The sequence below is a fragment of the Mixophyes fleayi genome, chromosome 9 (genome assembly GCF_038048845.1).
Source record: "Mixophyes fleayi isolate aMixFle1 chromosome 9, aMixFle1.hap1, whole genome shotgun sequence".
In the NCBI taxonomy this organism is placed as follows: domain Eukaryota; kingdom Metazoa; phylum Chordata; class Amphibia; order Anura; family Limnodynastidae; genus Mixophyes; species Mixophyes fleayi.
In genome coordinates, this window is record NC_134410.1 from 91,667,939 (window position 1) to 91,692,566 (window position 24,628).

Here is a 24,628-nt window from a genome sequence, read left to right on the forward strand (position 1 = left end):
CTTCTCCTCTCAGTGATAGAGAGAGGAAGAGAGGCTGCCGGGACCCGACGAGCGATCACGTGACTTTCTCTTTTTTTTTTTTTTTTCATCTGGACTGACGGAGGAGGAGCAGCGCGCAATAGAAAGGTAAGTAAAACAAGGGACAGAAGTGGTGATGGTGAAGGGGCACAGAAGTGGTGATGGTGAAGGGGTACAGAAGTGGTGATGGTGAAGGGGCACAGAAGTGGTGATGGTGATGGGCACAGAGGTGGTGAAGGGGCACAGAAGTGGTGATGGTGAAAGGGCACAGAAGTGGTGATGGTGATGGGCACAGAAGTGGTGATGGTGATGGGCACAGAGGTGGTGAAGGGGCACAGAAGTGGTGATGGTGAAAGGGCACAGAAGTGGTGATGGTGAAAGGGCACAGAAGTGGTGATGGTGATGGGCACAGAGGTGGTGAAGGGGCACAGAAGTGGTGATGGTGAAAGGGCACAGAAGTGGTGATGGTGAAGGGGCACAGAAGTGGTGATGGTGATGGGCACAGAGGTGGTGAAGGGCACAGAGATGGTGATTGGCACAGAAGTGGTGATGGTGAAGGGCACAGAGGTGGTGATGGTGAAGGGCACAGAGATGGTGATTGGCACAGAAGTGGTGATGGTGATTGGCACAGAAGTGGTGATGGGCACAGAGGTGGTGATGGTGAAGGGCACAGAGGTGGTGATGGTGAAGGGGCACAGAATTGGTGATGGCGATTGGCACAGAGGTGGTGATGGTGAAGGGCACAAAGGTGGTGATGGTGAAGGGCACAAAGGTGGTGATGGTGAAGAGGCACAGAGGTGGTGATGGTGATTAGCACAGAAGTGGTGATGGTGAAGGGCACAGAGGTGGTAATGGGCACAGAGGTGGTGATGGTGATTGGCACAGAGGTGGTGATGGGCACAGAGGTGATGGTGAAAGGGCACATGTGATATTGTGAAGGGGCAAAAGTGACAATGAAGGGGCACAGTGTGATGATAGAGGGATAAAAGTGACAAGAGCACATACTTGGATTTATGCGTATTATTTTTGCAAACAACTTAAGTAAGTATTTCTGCCCTGACTTCAATATTTATTATGTTGTTTTGACCCAACTACTTAAAAAAACGGGACTGCTTGGTAATTATTTAGGGGTGCCTTTTTCTGCAGCAGGGTGGCCTTGCTCTTTACACATGTTAGGTACGCCCCCAAAGATGCAAGCCACGCCCTCACCTCCTTTGGCGACTTTCATACTTTCATATCTACTTAACTATAGGGGTATATGGTAGGCATGCGGTGGCACATGCTTTCACTTCTACGTAACTATAGGGGTATATAGTAGGCTGCAAAAATATAGTGCTATGGATTGTTGCAGGGAGGGGCCCCAAAAACAGTATCCTGCCTAGGGCCCTATGAGGTCTAAATCCGGCTCTGGTGGGACTTGTTAGTTTTCTCACTACCACAGCATAAAACACATTGGGGTGTTTAAGGCAGGTTAATATATATATATATATATATATATATATATATATGTATTAGAGATGGTCACTGATCCCCGTGTTTTGGTTTTGTATTCGGTTTTGGATCTGGATTACCGTCGTGTTTTGGTTTTGGTTTTGCAAAACCGCCATTGCGTGTTATGGTTTTGGTTTTGTTTGGTTTTGTTTTGCTATTTTGTTGGAAAATCAATGTTTTTGGGCCTAAAATAACCAAATTTAGTGCTCCACTTGTTTCTTGGATAAGTAATGTAATTGTAAAGCTAATAAATTATCAAAAAAACTGTTTAATTCCTGGTAGGTAGGCCTTTATTAATTCTACACACAAACCAGATTGTCTTCCTCTCCATCAATGCATATTGGTAATGCAGCCATCGTCTTTGGGTGTATTTTACACCATACACTTATAGTTAAGTATGTAAATAAATGGACAAAGGCAGTTTGGTTTCTGTCTCTATAGGCCCCCCTCCAGTTGTAGCAAACACAAAAAAATCAGCCGTTATTGACTGTACAATATTATTTGAAATGGACAAAGGCAGATTGGGGTCAATCTGTGTATGACATCCTACCCATAATGATAAATTGCAAAAACAGCAACCTTTCAAGATGGTACGTGATATGGAAATGCCCCAAGTCCCTTTCCTCTTTGCGGGTAGATTGAACCCTAGACTTAAATAGAAAGTTTTAAAAAGATGTTAGCGTCATCATCCTCACCCTCATCAGTGTGTACGTCATCATCACAGACTATCAACTCATCGCCGCTTGAATCCACCATTAGAGAACAGTCAGTGCTTGGATGTCTTTGATGGTGAAGGCCTTCCTCGTGGAAGATGTAGTTCATTTTTATAAACATCATTTTCTCCACATTTTTTGGAAGTAACCTTCTATGGCGATCACTGACTAAGTTCCCGGCTGTACTGAATACTCGTTCAGATTACACACTGGAGGGTGGGCAGCTTAGGTATTGCAAAGCAAGTTTGTACATGGGTTTCCAAATGGCCTGCTTTTCCTCCCAGTAAGGAAAGGGACTGTCTGACATTTCCATATCAATTACCTCTTGAAAATTATCCTCCACCATCCTTTGCATATTTATACTCGTATTGGATGGAGTTATGGGCAAGGTGACACATTTTTTAGAAAAATCCTTCAAACCAGCCCAGATGTTAAATTGTTCTGGTCTGCCCCCTGCGTCTTCCCTGCTTCTTTTTGGGAAATTTAATTTTTTACAAGCAGCAGCAGCTTGAGAAAGTGAAGGAGGACACGTAGTCAAGCCGAGGCCCAGTTCAGCGGCCAACTTGCTGAGCAATAGCTCCTTGCAACAGTTCACATTTCGCTCATTTACAAGTAAAGACTCAATGTAGGTCTTAAACCTTGGATCAAGCACAGTGGCCAAATCGTACTTATCTGAGTTAAGGATCTTAATAACTCGAGGATCATTGTGAAGCGAATGAAGTACTTGATCGACAAGGCCAACATACTTTGCTGAATTGCTTGCTTTCAGCTCCTCCTTCAGTTTCTCAAGCTGCTTTTCCAATAGTCTAATTAAAGGAATGACTTTGCTCAAACTAGCAGAGTCTGCACTCGCCTCACACGTCACAACTTCAAATGGTTTCAGCACCTTGCACAGCACTGAAAGGATTCCCCACTGTGCAAGAGTGAAATACATCCCCCCTCCTTTCCCAATATGATCGCTTGTGCAATACGCTTGGATAGCTTTGCGCTGTTCCTCCATCCTCTGAAGCATGTACAGGGTGGAATTCCACCTAGTTACCACCTCTTGCTTAAATTGGTGGCAGGGCAAGTTAAACTGCTCTTGGAGCTGCTGTAATCTCCTACATGCTGTGGCTGAATGCCTGAAATGGCCTGAAATTTTACGGGCCACCGAAAGCATCTCCTGCACCTCACGGTTATTTCGTAGGAAGCTCTGCACCACCAAGTTGATGGTGTGAGCAAAACAGGGAATGTGCTGGAAATCACCCAGGTGTAATGCTCGCACTACATTGTTGGCGTTATCAGAAATGACATATCCTGGGGAGAGTCCAAGTGGTATAAGCCATGTATCAATCACATCTCTTAGTTTGCGTAACAAATTGTCAGCTGTATGCCTGTTAGTGAAGCCGGTGATACAAAGAGTGGCCTGCCTGTGACAAATGTTACGTAGTGGTGTACATGCTGCTGCTGTTCCTGCTGGTGAAGATGAATGACCAACCCAGTGGGCTGTCACAGTCATATAGTCTTGGGTTTGGCCACTTCCACTTGTCCACATATCTGTAGTAAAGTGGACAGTGGGCATAATGGCATTTTTCAGCGCAATCTCTACATTTTTACACACTTTTTGGTATAGTTGTGGAATAGCTTTACGGGAAAAATGGTGTCGCAATGGAATTCTGTAACGCGGACACAAAACCTCAATTAACTGTGAAAAACCAGCTGCGTTTATTGTGGAGATTGGACGCAGTTCTAACACTAACATTGCAGCCATGGCGTCTGTGATTCGCTTGGCGACTGGGTGACTGTTGTCATATTTGCTGCCCCTAGCTAATGATTGTTTCACAGTTAATTGCTGAAATGTAGGACTGCTCATTTTCTTGACCTGCCTCTGAGCTGACGATTCACCCCCAGCAGCAGTGGGACTAACACTTTCTTCAGAGGAATCAATTAGAGTGCAGGAGTCATCCAGCCTTAATAAGTGGGATGCAGGGCTAACTCCGAGTGCTACTGAGGAGATTGATGAGGATGGTGTGGTGGGTGCATTTTGTAGCCGTCGGGATGTCAGTGACCGGAGGGCCTTAGCGGTTTTTTTTTTTGGAAGAAGTTTCAGCTTTTCCCAACACTTTGCCATGAACTCTAGTTAAATGTCGTAACATAGACGAGGTTCCAAGATGGTTAAGGTCCCTCTCTCACGGCTCTCAGGTGTATTCCACAATATTATTGCACAGAAACAGTAATGATGGTAAACTTAAATATTTATTGTAAATACAGGCAGGGTTGGATCTCAGTGGTTGAAGGGCCAGGCAAGGAATAATACTCAAAACAAAGTCTTTTAAGCTTGCCAGGCTCCAGAGATGCAGAGTGAAGTCATAGTCCAAAAGCCAGGTAAGCATAAACAGCAAAATCCAGAGCTGTAACATAAACAGAGTTCCAGAGGTGAAACACATGCAAATATCCAGAGCTGTAACACAAACAATGAACCAGCAGGGAATGATTGCCATGGGTCAGTCTTTATGGTCTGGTGATCAAGATAACACTTAGCAGCTGAGTGAAGACACAGAATCCACATAGCTGCCACTAGTGGGTAAAACTCAGAACTGCACCTGTAGGGACTTAGTGCAGAAAGGCATAAGGCCCTAACACCCTTCCTCGACTGACTGTGGCTTGACATACGCTACAAGTGGCTAGATAATTGTTATCTGGATTTAGGTAGAAATAATTCCACACATAAGAAGTGGATATTTTTGTTTTATTGCCAGGCATGACAATGGCCCTTTTCTTGTCACGTGCCAGAACTGCTGCCACTGGTGCAGGACTTACACACACAACCTCATCCTCATCAACATCCTCATTAGCGCCCTCGTTGCCTACACAAATCTCCCCCTCATCCTCCTCTAATTCCAAAGTGGTATCCTCAATTGGTGTATCACCGGCTACACTCGGGCTGTTCAGGCACACATCAGCAGAACTGCTGAAAGGGCCTTTCTTTATGGGTACACTAACAGAATGCTCACGATTAGACATACCACTGTTGGATGGACTCTCCACAGGGATTTATGTAATTTCTGATTCAGAGCAAACATTATCCTCCAATGCCTTACTGTTATCTTGCAGCTCAGCTTTGACACGTAACAGTAATTGTGCACCACTTGTAGTTTCAGTAACATTTTTGGATCTGCCACTAATAGAGAAAGGCGAAGGCCTCATTCTCTCTTTGCCACTGCGTGTGTAGAATGGGATGTTGGCAAAAAATTTTTTATCGGCAGTTAACTTTTCCTCAGTTAGACTTTGTTTTCGCTTCCACACCGCAAGTTTTTTTTCGGTGTGTGTTTTTTTGGATGATTTCAAAAGACGGTGTTGTTTGACATCGCCTTTCCCAGATGTTGTACTGGGAACACTACCATCAGGACTGGTGACAGAACCTGGTTGCTCATTTTGCTCATATGTGGACTGCTTTGAATCCATTCTGAGCCCAAAGCACTTGTAGTTGCTACAAATTGTTTTTGACACTGCTGCAATATAGTACTTTTTTCACAGCCAGATAAATTTCAGCAAAAGAATGGGGGACACCCCAAAAGCAAATGGAAGTGCTAAATATATAAATATATTTCTTATTAAAGTGCTGCAAAATTGTTCTTTTTTCACAGCCAGATAAATTTCTGCAAAAGAATGGGGGACACCCCAAAACCAAATGGAAGTGCTAAATATATAAATATATTTCCTATTAAAGTGCTGCAATATAGTTATTTTTTCACAGCCAGATACATTTCTGCAAAAGAATGGGGGATACCCCAAAAGCAAATGGAAGTGCTAAATATATAAATATATTTCTTATTAAAGTGCTGCAATATAGTTCTTTTTTCACAGCCAGATAAATTTCTGCAAAATAATGGGGGACACCCCAATAGCACTTGGAGTGCCAGAAACTGAACAAAAAACCCTCCTCTTTTCTACTCGTACTGCTGTAACAATCTGGTATTAAGCTTTCAATGCTGTTAATACAATCAATCACTGTCCCTGCGCAGATATAGCCAGTGTGACCTAACCCTGCTCTCTCCCTGTCAAATGGCGATGGATTGCTGTGGAGGCTGGTATTTATGCTTTTTAAATCTTGCGAGATCCGAGCTCAGAAAAACGAATACATCACAATGACGGTTTGCCTCGATTTCGAAACCAAATGGGCGTGAGATACCCTAAATTCGGTTGAATTCAGGTCTTGGGAAACCAAGCCCGCCCATCTCTAATATATATACACCTTCTAGAATTATACTTTGGCATGATGTTTTATATAAAGAATATTTGATACTGGTAATGCAAATGATACAATATCTTTGACAGCAACTATAGTCTACCTGTCTCAATCTGTTAAACCATATATGGTATACTGTAAAAACAGTAATGCAGTTTACAGTACAATGCTAATCCCTCTGTACCGAATTTGTATGTTCTGTGTTTTAAAAGAAGTTCGCATAAAACGACCCACCCATACTGCTTTAAATGCCATTATCATTTTTTCTTGAAACTACAAAGAACTCTGCAGCACCCATTTCCTCTCTCCCCCCCCAGGCAGCACCCATGTCCTCTCCCCCCCCCCTGCAGCTCCCATGTCCTCTCTCCCCCCCTGCAGCACCCATGTCCTCTCTTCCCCCCCTGCAGCACCCATATCCTCTCTTCCCCCCCTGCAGCACCCATGTCCCCTACCCCCCCTGCAGCACCCATGTCCTCTCTCCCCCCCTGCAGCACCCATGTCCTCTCTCTCCCCCTTCTGCAGCACCCATGTCCCCTCTCCCCCCCTGAAACACCCATGTCCTCTCCCCCCCCTTGAAGCACCCACGTCCTCTCTCCCCCCCGCAGCACCCATGTCCTCTATCTTCCCCCCAACTCACACACTCTGACACACACTCTCACGTCTGTACTTACCATGGAGTTTTCTCCATGCTCTGCTCCTCTCTGGCGGGCGCCTCACTGACTGTCGGGACGTGATAATGACGTCATTCCCGACAGTCAGTGAGAGGCGGGAGATAGCAGGTCCCAGCGTTAGGGGGAGGGGGCAGCGGTGATCAATCACCCCACCCCCACCATGGATCAGATGAAATTGTGCACATCTGTAAAGCTGTGCGGCAGCAGCCACATGGCTTTATAGATGTGCACAATTTCATATATAATATAGTATTCGGAGTATAAGTGATTTGGTTTCTTTTTATTATTGTTTTGTGGAAATCCGGTGATGTACCTGGGCGTCAGTGAGAGAGAGGAGCAGCTAAACTGAGGGTCTGTGACAACTGTCGCAATGTTGAGTGTCGGGAGCAAAGATCAGTGAGAGGGACTGCACACAGCATGTGAGATACCACCAACAACTTCTCCCCGGTGAGTGTTTCAGTTACGCTTCCTGAACTGCACACTGATACAATCCTCAGTCTACCTGCTCGCTGTTCCATGGGTCTCTGACAGGTAGAGGGCTGCAGGAAAACCACCTCCCACATCCAGAGCAAATGTGTACCCTCTATGCATCTATGGGTTCTTTGTTGGCAATTTCTTTGCTATTGATATATCCTCTTCACTCTGGCTGCTGTCACTGGAAGTCTCCTCTTAACGCCTTGCATAGCACTTTATTGCTGAAGGTGTGTGGGACCTGGCATTAGTCTATATTGATCTGCTCCCTCTTTGACTGATATCCACATTGTGCCCCAAATCTTCAGAGGCTGGAAAAACTGGTGGGTAGGGGGTGACGTGAAAGAAAAGCTGGTGCGCAGGGGGTGCTATGTAAAAGAAAAGCTGGTGGTCAGGAGGGTTACATGGGACTGTAACGCTGGTGTGAAAGGGGTGGCATGTGATTGCAATACCTGTGCATAGGGATGATGGCGTGTGAGAAAATCTGGAAGAAAGAGGAGGTGACATGTTAAATAAAAACTGGTGCGCAGGGGTTGACATAGGAAAAAAGTTGGTGTACAGGGTGCGAATGGAGAAAAAAAGTTGAAGCACATAGGGGTGGTATGTGTAAAAATCTGGTGTGCAGGGGTGACATGAGAAAAAATCGTACCATGTGATGTGAGGGAAAAGTGGGTGATGTGTTTTTAGTGCGCATGTAATGAAAAGCAGGAGTGACATGTAAATAAAAGCTGGTGCACAGGGGGTGACATTTGAAAGAAATGTTGGTGCGAAGGAGGAGACAAGTGAAAATAAAGCTGGTGCGCAGGGTGGTTACATGTGAAGGAAAAGCTGGTGAGAATGGGGTGTCATGTGAGAGACTTGTACACAGGAGAAAAAATCTGGTGCACTTGTTGGTGGCATGTGTGCATGCGATCACATAGCTAGTGGGCAGTGGGTTATGTGTGAGAAAAAGACATGCACTGGAAATGTAGGTTTAGAGAAAATCTGAGGAAAATTACTTTATCAAAACAGTAGGGGATAGGTAGAATGGGCATGTAACAGAGGTTATATAGGCTAATATAATAGACCAATATAAATATGTTTGGTTATTAGGGATTAAGAAAAATAGTAGAAACTATATGCGCCAAGTGGTTCTTAACTGCCGTGAAATTCTAGGATCATAAACTTCAAATAATAAATATTTTAACTTTACAAAAAGCAATGAAATTCCATAGACAAAAAACCTTACGGTTTAACATGTCCGATTAAGGTTCCTTACACACCATCCCAATTGTAAAGCGCTACGGAATTTGCTGGTGCTATATAAATAAATGTTGATGATGATGATGATGATCTTAAGCGTAAGAAAGATATTGGAATTCTTGAATTCAAACTCCAAAAATCAATGAAATTAGGTCGATTAAGGCAGAAACCTTAATGTACTTGTTCCTATATGTATGTATGTATGTATGTATGTATGTATGTATGTATGTATGTGTATATATATATATATATATATATATATGTGTATGTATACATATGTATGTCAAACGATATGTATGTATGTCAAAGGATATGTATGTATGTCATATGATTTCTTCCTTTTATGGGTTTTAATCTCCTTAATATTCTGGCAAATGTATGTGTGACCATTTAATAGCAATATATTTATATATATATGACTATTACCTTCAACCAACTCCTCGCAAATGTACTTCTAAATTAACCTAAGAAACATAAATCTTATATTCCCTTAAATCCACAGGCTTCAAGAATAATCGTAGCAAGATATAAGTTCATTTAAAGTGTGTTGTATTATATTATAGAACAATAAACAGCGTAACAATATTTTACACAAATTATAGATTTTGGTGCCATATATCATTATTTCCTGTTCTATAAATAGATAAGTAATTGTATGTGTGTTAGTGTATGTGTGTGAATGTATTGTGTGTGTTGCAGACTCTTGCTGACCTGTACTGCGCCTCCCAGGCTCTCAGCACCTATTTCATTTAACTCCTTGTCGCCGTGTAAGAAATTTCCAACTCTTTTGCTTGGCACAGTATCTCAACGTCAGCCTTGGACATTTTATTGTATTGAGACATCCTGTGCGTTCTCCTGGCTGCAGTTATTCCTCTCCTGGATAACTTGGCTCTCCTGACTGGTGCACGAAAAGCCGGCCGGGGTTATCCCATCGCTTGCCACCAGAAATCTGTGACAGGATGGCCCGCCCTGCCACCCTGTCTGCTGTTGCTGGGAATCGGTTGGGCTTACTTTGCCACTGTATCCCAAATGCGCCCTCTTGCCGCAGTAGGAGGGGCTTACAAGTTCTGCCACCACTGGGCTCCTTACCGGGATCCAGAACCGGGTTTCTTCGGGGTGACTGATGCTACTAGCGTACCCTGTTACTGGTGTACCTGGACTGGTAGCCCTGACCTCATCCTATAGATCAGGGATGCTGTAGATGGATCCCCACCTGGCCTATCACACTGGCCAGAGCTGCTTGGTAGCGGGCCAGAAGAGGTGGTACTGGGTGCTGGGTCCAAACCTCAGAACAGCCGGGAACGGATTAGAGTTGAGTTTAATCTGTAGGTCACAGGATACAGAAGTTTCCAAGCAGGTCTATGAAGCAAGTGATGTTTATTTGCAGTCAAACTGTTTGAAGGTATTAGTGCTCAGGTCAGATGATACAAGAAGTACAACTGCTTATCCAAAAAGGTGCTGTTTTTATACACATTTTTTCAGACTAGTTTTAGCGAGAGGTAATCCGTCCTCCTGTCCCTTTAAACAATCTAAGTTGATTCATGCAGCCTGCACGTGAATCAACCCAGAGAGGTTCAACACATTTAACATTGCTGCTAGTGGCAGGGGGGAATATACTTCCCCCTTGTCCACTTGCTACCAGATAGAGAGAGGCTCAGCCCATTCTTCTCCCCTGGTGCTTCTCTGTCTGGAGTGAGAAATGTATCTTTTAATTTCCCGCCCAAACTGACTTTCAGGGCCTGGGTGCCGGGTTCTGGCTCTGCTCCCTGTACCAGGGGCGGATCTAGACTTTATGCTTAGGGGGGGCGATTTTGCATAATCACGCCCCTCCTTTGCTCTGATTGGCTGCCCCGCGTTAAACCTAGGGATGTGCACCTGCGACTTTTGGTGTCTCGTGTTTTGGATTCGGATTTTCGTGATGTTTTGGGTTCGGATTTGTTTCGCAAAACACCTGCCGAAAGGTTTTGGTTCGGATTTAAGGTTTTGGATTCGGATTTTTTTTGAAAAAAGCATAAAAAGTTCAAAAATCAAGTTTTTGGGCTTATTTTCACTCCTACGCTATTATTATTAACCTCAATAACATTCAATAACAAGCATTTCCACTAATTTACAGTGTATTCTGAACACCTCACAATATAGTTATTAGTCCAAAACGTTGCAACGAGGTATCTTTCTGGACTGCGTAGTGGAGTGGTCCCCACAATATAATAAGAAAACCATCAACTGGTCTTAATCGCACCAAAAAATGTACCTGGACTGCGTAGAGGAGTGGTCACCACAATATAATTTAAAAACCCTGAACTTGTATGATTCGCACCAATAAATGTATCTGGACTGCGTAGAGGAGTGGTCACCACAATATAATTTAAAAACCCTGAACTTGTATGATTCGCACCAATAAATGTATCTGGACTGCGTAGAGGAGTGGTCACCACAATATATATAATAAGATAACCATCAACTGGTATGAATCGCACCAAAAAATGTACCTGGACTGCGTAGAGGAGTGGTCACTCACCACAATATAAATTAAAAACCCTGAACTTGTATGAATCGCACCAATAAATGTATCTGGACTGCGTAGAGGAGTGGTCACCACAATATAATAAGGAAACCATCAACTGGTCTGAATCGGACCGAATAATGTACCTGGACTGCGTAGAGGAGTGATCACCACAATATATATTAAAAACCCTGAACTTGTATGAATCGCACCATTAAATGTATCTGGACTGCGTAGAGGAGTGGTCACCACAATATAATAAGAAAACCATCTACTGGTCTGAATCGGACCGAATAATGTACCTGGACTGCGTAGAGGAGTGGGTCACCACAATATAATTTAAAAACCCTCAAATGGTCTGAATCCCACCAAAAAATATTTCTGGACTGCGTAGGGGAGTGGTCCCCACAATATAATAAGAAAACCATCAACTGGTCTTAATTACACCAAAAATTGTACCTGGACTGCGTAGAGGAGTGGTCACCACAATATAATTTAAAAACCCTCAAATGGTCTGAATCCCACCAAAAATTGTACCTGGACTGCGTAGAGGAGTGGTCCCTACAATATACAACATAATGCCAAAAAAAGAGTTGCAAGATGGAATTGTCCTTGGGCCCTCCCACCCACCCTTATGTTGTTGAAATAGGACATGCACACTTTAACAAACCAATTATTTCAGCGACAGGGCCTACCAAACAACTGTGGCTGAAATGATTGGTTTGTTTGGGCCCCCACACCAAAAAAACAATTCATCTCTCCCTGTACAAACTAAACAGGCTCTACTGAGGAAAGATGTCGTCCTCATCCTCAACCTCTGATTCCTCTCCCCCTACAGTGTGTACTTCCTCCTCCTCACACATTATCAATTCGTCCCGGCTGGACTCCACAACCACAGGTCCCTCTGTACTATCTGGAGGGCAGTGCTGTACTTCATTGAGGAATTGATTATTCATTTTTATAAACATCATTTTTTCAACGTTGTGAGGAAGCAACCTCCTTCTCCGCTCACTGACCAGGTTCCCCGCTGCACTAAAAACTCTTTCCGAGTACACACTGGAGGGGGGACAACTCAGGTAAAATAGAGCCAGTTTGTACAGGGGCTTCCAAACTGCCTTTTTTTCCTGCCAGTAACAATATGGACTGTCTGACATGTCTATTTGGATGGTGTCAGCAAAATAATCCTCCACCATTTTTTCTATTGTGACAGCATCCAATGCAGCAACAGTAGACATGTCTGCAATGATTGGCAGGTCCTTCAGTCCGGACCAGATGTTATCAGCATCCCCGCCAGCGGGTCTTTTAGGAAAACTGAGCTTTTTCCTCGCAGCCTTATCCTCCAAATTTTTGTTTTCCATTATATGTAGCACAAGCGAGCGTACCCCTAAGCTACACACACTCGGCAAAGCCTTTAAAAATTATATGCGGCACAGGAGAGTACCACTGGACTTATACTGCAGAATCAGTGAACTTTGTATTATTGCAGTACCACTGGACTTATACTGCAGAATCAGTGAACTTTGTAATATTGCAGTACCACTGGTGGATTTATACTTCAGAATCAGTGAACTTTGTAATATTGCAGTACCAATGGACTTATACTGCAGGATTGTTTTTGGATATTTTTTTTTTATTTCTTTTTTTTATAATTATTTATTTATTTATTTATTATAACTTTTTAAAAAAAAAATTATAACTTGGGAATAATGGGGAAATAACATTGCCCTTAGAAGGACAGAGCACAGGACACAGCACCACTGGACTGAACAGGACACAGCACAGGACCCAGCAGCACCACTGAACTCAGAAGGACAGAGCACAGGACACAGCACCACTGGACTGAACAGGACACAGCACAGGACCCAGCAGCACCACTGAACTCAGAAGGACAGAGCACAGGACACAGCACAACTGGACTGAGCACAGCACAGCACAGCACAGGATATAGCAGGGCAGAGGACCACCTAACACAACCTCCCTCTACCCTGATCAATGCCTGAGTGAAGATGGCGGCGGCCAGCAGGGAATTTATAGAATCCGAGTATCGCGAGATCCAACAACGGGATTATGACTCGGAGCCTCGCTTTCAGTTTTGCAATTGGCGGGAATACCCGGATCTGTCTTGGATCCGGCTCGGATCGGCAAGGTTCGGGTGGGCTCGGATTTCAGATATCCGAGCCCGCTCATCCCTAGTTAAACCCCGCCTTCCGCCCGCGATTGGCCCCGCCCCCTCCCGTTGTGATCGCCGGCTGGAACCACTCTGATTGGCTGGCCCACATTTAGCCCCGCCCCTCCTGTTTTGATCGGCGGTTGGGACCTAGCTTTTTGCTGTTAGGGGGGGCGAATGCCCCGATCGCCCCCCCTGGATCCGCCACTGTCCTGTACCAGGGAAGAGCAGCCAGATCCCTGGGCAGCAGTCCCTTCCCTGTCGCTAGTTGAAGCTACTTGAGCTCCGGGGCCGGGTATTAACCCACCTGGCGCCGGAGTCAATTTGAAGAAGAGGCATTCGGACCCGGCCAGAGTGGCGCTATATAAATAACTGATGATGATGATTATATATATATTGTATAATATATATATATAATTGACCCTAGTCTCTCTTTGTCTGTCTGTCTGTGTGTGTATGTGTATGTTAGGGAATTTAGATTGTAAGCTCCAATGAGGCAGGGACTGATGTGAATGAGTTCTCTGTACAGCGCTGCGGAGTTAGTAGCGCTATATAAATAGCTGATGAGGATGATGATGAGATATATATATATATATATATATATATATATATATATATATATATATATTCTCTAGACAGCGAGAGGCACACACATATGTATATAAAGAGGACTGCTTGAAGTGGGAAGTGTTTTGAAGAGAGGCTCTCATATATTGTACCACTTACAAACTTACAATTTATATTGAACTTTCAGCTGTATAGGCATAAACATTACCGTGTTTTCATATATATAATTTATACTTGCAGACCTGGCATTTAAAGCACACAGGCCTACCTCTGTTCCAGATTATAATAATAATAATAATTACAGTACTTTTTGCAAAGCTCATTTTAATATGGTGTCCCGTGAGATACAAATATATTACGCACAGCTTGACTCTCTATTTGCAGCATAGGGCACACCAGTATCAGACAATGGTATATACAGGACCAACTTTTGGGGCCCCCCCTCCATAGATGAGTAGGAAATAGCATATTGTGCAGTGGGCGTGGTCAACATGGAGCCTTGATACATACATTGTAATAAAACTTTACATCTACCACGCCCTCCTAGCCACATTATGATTCCCCAGCCCACTTATCTATGTTTCTGGTGCCTCTGACATCCATCAGGGTGGAAACTTCATGTAGAGTCAGCATGGAAGCTCTTTGTCTCACCAGATTACCAAATCTTGTTATAGCTAGAGGTCCTCAGCTTGCTCTGCAGGCAGTGTCCAGTCCAGGGAGCGGGAGAAGCTATCCGCTCCCTTCCCCTAACCAGAACTGGATTAAGGCACGAGTGCCCAAGGTATTTAAGACAGCAGGGCCTGTATTATGTAACATGGTTATCATTTTAGACAAATCCACAGGCAGTACTGTGTGCACACAGCTCTACCTTCACAAGCAGTACTTTGTGAAGCGGGACATACCTCCTAACTATCCTTCCAGTCGGACCAAATCCTGACTAAGCGAGACAGTCACCCAAATTCGGGACTGCTCCACCAGATTTAGGACAGTTGGCAGACTGTCCTACTCTCTCCAACCTGTTGTTGCTGCTTATTTGGATCCTGGAATGTTGGGGGCCCTGTTTAAAAAAAAAATGGGTACATGAAATTCAGAAAACTCCAATTCCCCCTGGCATTAATCAATATAGCACCCACGTTTAATAATTAGGCTTCCCTCCAGCTCCAGAATTAAAATAATAGTATTCACACTTGATAGCCTGCACATTACATTAATAGTATTCCTATTTAATAAATAAACCTATTTACCTCCCTCCAAAACAGCCCCAGCAATAAATTAAATTGCCCACCATCACCCAATAAATAAAATATCCCTCATTAAATAATTAGCCCCACCTACACTCCACCGTTAAACTAATAACCTACCTCCCACATTATATTAAGACCCCCCCTTCCTTCACACATCCTTCACGCCTGAGTGGGTACCCCTGATTGATACCACTGTAGAACCCCCAAATCAAATTATGCCATACAGTAGTGCCCCCAAATCATGTTATGCCATACAGTAGTGCCCCCAAATCATATTATGTCATACAGTAGTGTAACAGTGTAGCATCTCTGAATGCCCAGCATGTCAAACCTTGAAGTGAATGGTCTACAGCAGCAGAAGATATGCAAATGGTATGGTCAGAATTTGATCCATGGATAATCTTATTAAGCATTGTTTAAATGCCGCAGCCTACCTGAGTATTGTTGTTGACCATGTTCATCTCTTTATGGCCACAGTCTATCCATCTTCTAATGGCTATTTTCAGCAAGATATCGTGCCATGTTACAAAACACACATCATGTCAAGCTGGGTCCACGAATATGAGCATGATCATGACAATGAGTTCAGTGTACTACAATGGCCTTCACAGTTACCAGATTTCAATACAAAAGAGTATCTTTTGGATGTGATGGAATGGGAGATTTGCAGCAAGAATGTTTTGCCATAAAATCTGCAGCAATTGCTTGATGCTATCATGTCAATATGGACCAGAATCTCTAAAGAATGTTTCTAACGCATTGTTAAATCTATGTCATAGCAAATGGAGGCTGTTCTGGGGGTAAGACATGTGGTTCTAGCCAATACTACACAGATGTACCTAAAAAGTGTCCATCGGTATATATATATATATATATATATATATATATATATATATATACATGGCTGCCAAGAGGAATTCAGGGCCCGGGTACAACAAATTCATGGGGCCCCCCCTCATAGTCGAGTAAGCCCTAAAAAAAGGAGTCGCAGGTTTGGTCATACATTCAGGGTCGTGTCAATGCGCCGTTGGGGTGTGGCTAGCCTAACGGCGGTGCAAAAATTTTCGGGGATGTGGTCATACATTTGGGGGCGTGGCAATGCGCCGTTGGGGCGTGGCTAGCACATCAAAATCACTAGGTCCTGAATTCACCAGAGCGTGACATATGTCCCAGCACTCCTGACTTTTAAGACATCTGGCGCCACAGTGTAGTATAGAAAGAATGCAGTGTGTACACAAAGAGTTCAGACTTGGCCTGCGCCCACTGGGATCACCAAACATTGGCATTGTCCCTACTGGAATCACAACATTTCACACACTATGCTGCTCTGTCCTACCTGTTCTTCTCACTTTCTCCACCTGTGGCTGCTGGTTTCTTTAGTTGTGGCTTGCCTGGATCTTGGAATGTAGAAGGACCTATTTGGGAAAAAAAATGGCTACATTTAGAAAAATACAGTCAGACGCAGCGTTAAATCAATAGCACCCACGATTAATAATTAGGCCTTCCTCCAGCCCCAACATTAAAATAATAGTATTCACATTTAATAAATAAACCTATTTCCCGTCATGCAAACAGCCTAGCAATACCTATTTCCCACAACCATCACTGCCATTAAATAATTCATAGTCACATTTAATAAATAGACCTCTCTGCCCCAGTTTTCCTCCTCTGTGCCTCTCTGCCCCAGTTTTCCTCCTCTGTGCCTCTCTGCCCCAGTTTTCCTCCTCTTTGCCTCTCTGCCCCAGTTTTCCTCCTCTGTGCCTCTCTGCCCCAGTTTTCCTCCTCTATGCCTCTCTGTCCCAGTTTTCCTCCTCTGTGCCTCTCTGCCCCAGTTTTCCTCCTCTGTGCCTCTCTGCCCCAGTTTTCCTCCTCTGTGCTTCTCTGCCCCAGTTTTCCTCCTCTGTGCCTCTCTGCCACAATTTTCCTCCTCTGTGCCTCTCTTCCCCTTCTTTATAGTACTGTCCCTCTGTTTCCTCTCCTTGCTCCTTGCTTCTCAGTTTCTCTCCTTACCTTTTGTCAGCTTCTTTCTTTTTTTCTCTTCTCCTCCGTCTTCTCTTCTTTCTTCTGCTTTGGTCTTGTTTGTCCGGCTGCGGCGCTCCTCACTGACTGACTGACTGCCTCCTCTCCTGTCTTCTCCATTGACACTGACTGCCGGGCGTGACTTGATGATGTCACGCCCGGCAGTCAGTGTGAATGGAGAAGACAGGAGAGGAGGGAGGCGGCGCTGCAGGTCACGTGACCCCCCCCCACCCGCGGAAAAAAAAAGAAAAAGAAAACAAAGAAAAGAATGAAAAATAAAAAATGAAAGAAAAAAATAAAAATTAAGTTAGCAGCGAGGGCCCGGCCCGGGCCCCCTGGCATGGCCGGGCCCGGGTAAAATGTACCCACTCCCCCCCCCTCTCGGCAGCCCTATATATATATATATATATATATATATATATAGATTAGATATAGATAGTTTTTATTTATATTATATACACCGATCAACACACAACATTAATACTACCTGACTAATATTGTGTAGGTCCCCCTCGTGCCGCCAAAACAGCTCAGACCCATCAAGGCATGGACTCCACAAGTCCTTTGAAGGTATCCGGTGATATCTGGCACCAAGACGTTAGCAGCCGATCCTTTAAGTCCTGTAAGTTGCGAGGCAAGGCCTACATGTCTCGGACTTGTTTTTCCAGCATTTGGGGAATTTGGAGGCCAAGTCAACACCTTGAACTGTCATGTTCCCCAAACCATTTCTGAACAATTTTTGCACTGTGGCATGGCTATTATCCTGCTGAAAGAGACCACTGCCATCAGGGAATACTGTTGCCATGAAGGGGTGTACTTAGTCTACAAAGATCTTTAGGTAGGTGGTACGTGTCAAAGTGACATCCACATAAATGTCTGTACCCAAGGTCTCCTAGCACAACATTGTCCAGAGCATTACACTTCCTCTGTCGGCTTGCCTTCTTCCAATAGTGAAGCCTGGTGCCATCTCTTCCTCAGGTAAATGATGCACATGCACCTAGGCATCCACATGATATAAAAGAAAGCATGAGTCATCAGACCAGGCCACCTTCTTCCATTGCTCCATGGTCCAGTTCTGGCACTCACATGCCCATTGTAGGCACTTTTGACAGTGGCCAGGGGTCAGCATGGGCACTCTGACCAGTCTGAGGCAATGCAACCCTGCAAACTGCGATACACTGTGATTTCTGACACCTTTCTATCATAGCCAGTGTTAACTTTTTCAGCAGTTTGTGCTATAGTAGCTCTTCTGTGGGACTGAACCAGACAGGCTAACTTTCACTACCCGCGTACATAAATTGGTGCTCATGGTCCTTTCGCTGGTGCACCAGTTGTCCTTCTTTGGACCACTTTTTGTAGGTGCTAAACACTGCATACTGAGAACACCCAACAAGACATGCCGTTTTGGAGATGTTCTGACCCAGTCGCTCAGATCCTTACACTTGTGCATTTTTCCTGCTTCCAACACATCAACTTCAAGAACGGACTGTTCACTTGCTGCCTAATATATCCCACCCCTTGACAGGAACCATTGTAACGAGATAATCAATTTTATTCACTTCACTTGTCAGTGGTTTTAATGTTGTGACTGATCAGGGCATGATTTTAAAATGTATTTTATTTTAGATTATTTCTTGACTGGTGTTTGTCTGTTCTAATATATGGAACAATTGTAGATTAGTTTTTTCAATATGAACTTTGCACAGTGTTGAATAATTTTGAATTGAGTGCATCTGTTTTTTAATTTTATATATATGTGTGTGTACCCCCATTTTAATGTGTTCTGCCCATGGCACAGGTCATTTTAATCTTACAATACAAGATCAGCATAAATGCAATAATAGACATATTTCAGACAGTCAAAACATATCAAGTCTTATGTGAATTAGCTTTTGCCTTGAGCTGCACAACAAGGTTAGAAAGTCACTCTGTTGCACAGTTTGTTTCTCACCTGGAATGGGTAAGGGAATCGTTCAATGATAGTTATCTGCTCAGTGTCTGCAAACTCTTCTTTGATCTGAATAGATGATAAGATACTTAGCAGCAGCAACATGATAATGAGGGCCAAAAGTGAACATATGGGTACTTTCAAAAGAATCAAAAGTACTGATAAATTCTGTTTTTATTTCTGTATTCAGAGGTACAGTGCTGCTTTGTTTCTTCTAAACATTCACAGGTCATACGGTAACTCATTGCCATATTAATTTTATCTAGTTTTGCCTGGATGTGCTACTTACTATTTGGATATTCAATACTGAATTCTGTCTGGCCTTAACTTTTTGGCTGAATATTTGACGACTCTATTGTGTTTGCAATTTTGTAACATCTGTCTTGCTTGACTTCATTTGTGTCTTTCTCAAGGTTAACTTACTTGAAGTAAAAAAAGGGACTATTTATCAATAGGTGATAAAAAAATCATAGTCGAAATTTAGCAAATAATATCACTGGAGCAGTCAAGAGTTACAAGGCTTGAACGGGAGGCATAGTAGAAAGGTGGTAGTAATATAATTCTTAAAAAATTGAAAGCCTTTTAAAATCATACTTTATAAATGTTAATACATGACCTTTATTGCTTTTTAAGATTTATGATTGTTATTTTTGTATATTATTACTTTGGACATGGTTATTATTGATACTTAAATATTTATTTTTTGTTAATTTACCAATGTAGCATTAGAACTCCGGTGAGGTCCAACTCACACGAATAACACTATATATATATATATATATATATATATATATATATATGTATTTCTTCCATTAAATTACTTTATTATTTAGGTGCTGGATATATAACTATTGTGACAGGATGGACCACCTATGCCACCCTGTCTGTTGTGTTGCTGGGGACTCGTTGAGCTTGCCTTGCCAAAGTTTCCTTTCTTTATCCCAAATGCGCCCTCTAATCACAGTAGGAGGGGCTTAAGCTGCCGCTGGACTCCTTAGCGGCATCCAGAGCCGCGTCCTTCTGGGTAACTCGCTGCTAGTGTAGCCCCTTGCTGGCACACCTGGGCTGGTACCTGACCTCTTGCCTTCAGAACAGGGTTGCTGTGGATGGTACCTCTGGCCTATCACACTGGCCAGAGCTGCAGGTAGTGGGCAAAGTGTTGGTACAGGAAAGCTGAGTCCAACCGCAGAACAGCCGGAAAACCGATTAGATTTGATCGAATTTGCAGGTCACATGAAATAGGCATCAAAGCAAGTTCCATAAGCAGTGATGTTTATTAGCTCAGGAAGTCCTACAAAGGACAATTACAGTCACTAGTTAAAGGTACTAGCGACATCCAGAAAAGTACAGACGGAATGATACATTTCAATACAAACCAGTGATTTTTTTTTATACACATTCTGACACACATGTCAGCAGGGGGTAACGCCTGAGTTATTTTTTACTATCAGGATGCAATATGTTTCCTAAAACATGGATTTAAATGCAATGCAAAATAAAATTTACACTAATCTGCTATATCCCAAAACCTGCTGTGTGGATTATTTGGACAGGATTTGAGATGCAGGATAACAAGCCAAGCTGTGTATACAGGCTAAACAGATGCGTTGGCCACTGAGAAGAAAAGGTCTAACTAACATGAGGGACTTTCTTTAGAAAAATTATACAAATCTAATCATGACATCCTCTCTCAAAATTTGCAAATCAATACCTCAGAAATGAATGCAAATGAATGAAATATAACACAATATAATAAAACAAGTACATTTCTAATACACAGTATCAAAAATCAGTACATTTGCAACAATATCAATTGGCACGTTGTGCTAGTAATTTAAATATATTATTGAAATAAGTTATTTATAAGTGATCCAGCCACAACTATATAATATTGATTCTACAATGTAACATTTAGAGCTGAAGGGGTAAGGCACCCCATTTTCAGTGTGGCTTTATCTTTAACATTTGCATTTTTATTACAGATGGGCGGGCTCGGTTCCCCGAGAACCGAACCCACCCGAACTTCAGGTACTCGGCTCGGTACCCTCCCGCCTTTCGGAATTGAAAACGAGGCAAAACGTCATTGTGACGTCGTCGGATCTCGGAGCTCGGTTCTCGTGATGTTTCAAATACAAAAATATCCGCCTCCACAGCAATCCATTGCCATTTGACAGAGGGAGAGAGAAGGGTTAGGTCACAGGATTAGAGCAGGGAGAGAACAGTTATTACAGCAGTTATTACAGCAGGAAGAGAGCAGTTATTAGAGCAGGAAGAGAGGAGTATAGAGGAGGCATTTTTCCAAACATTACAAACTGTTTGGGGTGTCATATTCCCTCCTAAAGAAACTATTTTCTGCCTACAGAAATTGTAATATACCAGCATAATTTCTTTCTGAATTTGCACTACAAGTGCTTGGGGTGTCAGATATTCCCCTCTTTGAACAAAGCTATATTCTGGTGTTAAAATTATTACATACCAGCAGTATATATTTCTGAATTTGCACTACAAGTGCTTGGGGTGTGACATATTCCCCTGTTCCAAAAAAATCTATTTTCTGGTGCTGAAATTATTACATACCAGCAGTATATATTTCTGAATTTGCACTAGAAGTGTTTGGGGTGTCACATATTAGCCTGTTCCAAAAAATCTATTTGCTGGTGCTGAAATTATTACATACCAGCAGTATATATTTCTGAATTTGCACTACAAGTGCTTGGGGTGTCACATATTTCCCTCTTTGAAAAAAGCAATTTTCTGGTGCTGAAAGTACTATATACCAGCACTATATCTTTCTGAATTTGCACTACATGTGTTTGTGTCTCATTAAAATGGATTCACAGCAGTCCACATATGAGCAGGATCAGCAACCAGCTACTGCCACCAGTCCTGATGGTAGTCTTCCCTGTACGTCATCTGGAAAAGCCTATGTAAAAGTACATAGTCTTTTTAAGCCAGGTAAAAAAACACACAAAAAAAACCCATATACCGTGTTGAACAGAAAATGAGGTGTAACTAATGGAAAGTTAAGGGCCGAGAAAAAAAAAATTGCCAGAATGCCGTTCTACACACGCAGTGGCAAAGAAAGATTGAGGCCTTCGCCTTTCTCTATTAGTGCGAGATCTAAAAATGTTACAGAGCCTTCTTCTTGTAAGGTCACTCGTGACCAAGCAAGACCAAGTAATTTGGAGTCCAAAAGTGGTACACAACTACTGTTACGTGTGAAAGCCGAGCTGCAAGAAAACAGTAAGGCAGTAGAGAAAAATGTTTGCTCAGAATCAAAAATGACACCAATCCATGAGGAGAGTCCATTCACGAGTGGTATGTGTAATTGTAACCATTCTGATAGTGTACCCATAAAGAAGGGCCCTTTCAGCATTTCTGTTGATGTTGTGCCTGAACAGCCCGAGTGTAGCCGGTGATACACCAATTGAGGATGCCACTTTGGAATTAGAAGAGGATGAGGTGGAGATTTGTGTAGGTGACGAGGGCACTAATGAGGATGTTGATGAGGATGAGGTTGTTTGTGTAAGTCCTGCACCAGTGGCAGCAGTTCTGGCACGTCACAAGAAGAAGCCCATTATCATGCCTGGGCATAAAACCAAAAAAGCCACTTCTTATGTGTGGAATTATTTCTACCCAAATCCTGACAACAGTTGTATAGCCATTTGTAGTGTATGTCAAGCCACAGTCAGTCGAGGTAAAAGGCTCGATGGCTCCTGCACTATAATTGATTTCTCCCACTGCTGCTGCTGGGGGGGAATCTTCCTCCCATAAGAAGGCCAAGAAAAAGAGCACTACTACTTTACAACAATTAACTGTGAAACAATCTTTTGCTAGAGGAAGTGTCACTCACCGGAGTGTGAGTGCCTCCACTCTGGTACGTGGTTCTCCATCTTTCCCGCTCACACCTGTCTGGAACCGCGGCCGTCCGCCATCCTGTCGCACTGGGCATGCGCAGGTCCCTTTAACAACTACACCTGACCACTAATGTGATTGATGGATCAATCACCCCTCCCTACTTAAGGCACCTGCAGCCTTAGGTAGTTGCCTGATCTTGAAGTCTCACTCTCAGTGAACTTCTATAGGTGTGTGCAGTTTCCAAGCTGCTTCCAGCTGTACTCCTGTGTGCAGTTTCCAAACTGCTTCCAGCTCTACTCCTGTGTGCAGTTTCCAAACTGCTTCCAGCTCTACTCCTGTGTGCAGTTTCCAAGCTGCTTCCAGCTCTACTCCTGTGTGCAGTTTCCAAACTGCTTCCAGCTCTACTCCTGTGTGCAGTTTCCAAACTGCTTCCAGCTCTACCCCTGTGTGCAGTTTCCAAACTGCTTCCAGCTCTACTCGTGTGTACAGTTTCCAAACTGGTTCCAGCTCTACTCGTGCTTCAGCTTCCACGCTGCTCCCTGCTCAACTCAGCGGCGGTTCTCATACCGCTACAACGCTTCACTTCTCAGCTGATTCCGGATCTACACAACTGGGTATGCTCTACTGACTATTGACTATTGCCTATTGCTCGCATACCAGTTGTATCCATTGTTGTTTGCTTCACAGGGTACAAGTACCCATATAGACTGTGTTACTGCATTGCTTCATTTAGGACAAGCTTTAACTCAAGCTACGATATCTCCTCACGCTACTACTTAGCGTTATTGTGCATATCTGCTGTGACCAGCTTCTCCTCCCTGCAAGGCATCTACTCCATACAGACTATTCATTGTGCCTTCCATCTCTGCCTCACAAGACATTGCTCTACTCGCGCTGTTTCCATACAGCCACAAGTCCTCATTCCTTCTCACAGCAGTGGTACAACTTGCTGCACGCAGACCACTGACTTCCCTGCTACCTACCCGCACCTGGACAAGTCCTCCTATCACAGCGGTGGTACAACTTGCTATACGCAGACCACTGACTCTCCTATTACCTACCTACACCTGGACCAGACTCCTCACCATAGCGGTGGTACAACTTGCTGTACGCAGACCACTGACTCCTCCTCTACCTACCATCACCTATCCACGTCCACTCCTCGTGTCTACATTATCTTCAGCCTCCGGTTTACTGCTCCAAGTCGCTGACTTTCCTCTAACCATAGCTGCAAGTCGCTGACTTCCTCAGACTATCTCTACTCTCCTGCTGTTGTGTCGCTCCAATCATTCACCTGCCTGCTTTGAGGTGCGTGCCATAACCCCGCCTCTCTAGCAGAGTTCCATATGGTGAAACTCGGGTAAGCAACTCCTAGTGCCCGTGACAGTAAGATCAGGCCATGACAGACCCAGGATTGGAACCAACAGCGAAGGAGATTCTGCAGCATCTGATCACTCGGGTAGAACAACAGGATGTTCTGCAGCAACA

General features: G+C 43.6%; 1 protein-coding gene across 3 annotated transcripts in view; it reads right to left on the reverse strand.

Moving 5' to 3' along the window:
- Positions 1-24,628, reverse strand: part of BTK (Bruton tyrosine kinase) — a 265,703-nt gene that overhangs the window by 122,242 nt on the left and 118,833 nt on the right. For 2 of the 3 annotated variants that reach the window (XM_075184675.1, XM_075184674.1), the window contains exon 4: positions 19,286-19,351. The exons of the other annotated variant lie outside the window; for it this stretch is intronic. In XM_075184675.1, coding sequence (XP_075040776.1) covers positions 19,286-19,351 — 66 coding nt within the window. The remainder of the gene's footprint in view (positions 1-19,285; positions 19,352-24,628) is intronic. 3 annotated transcript variants of the gene reach the window in all.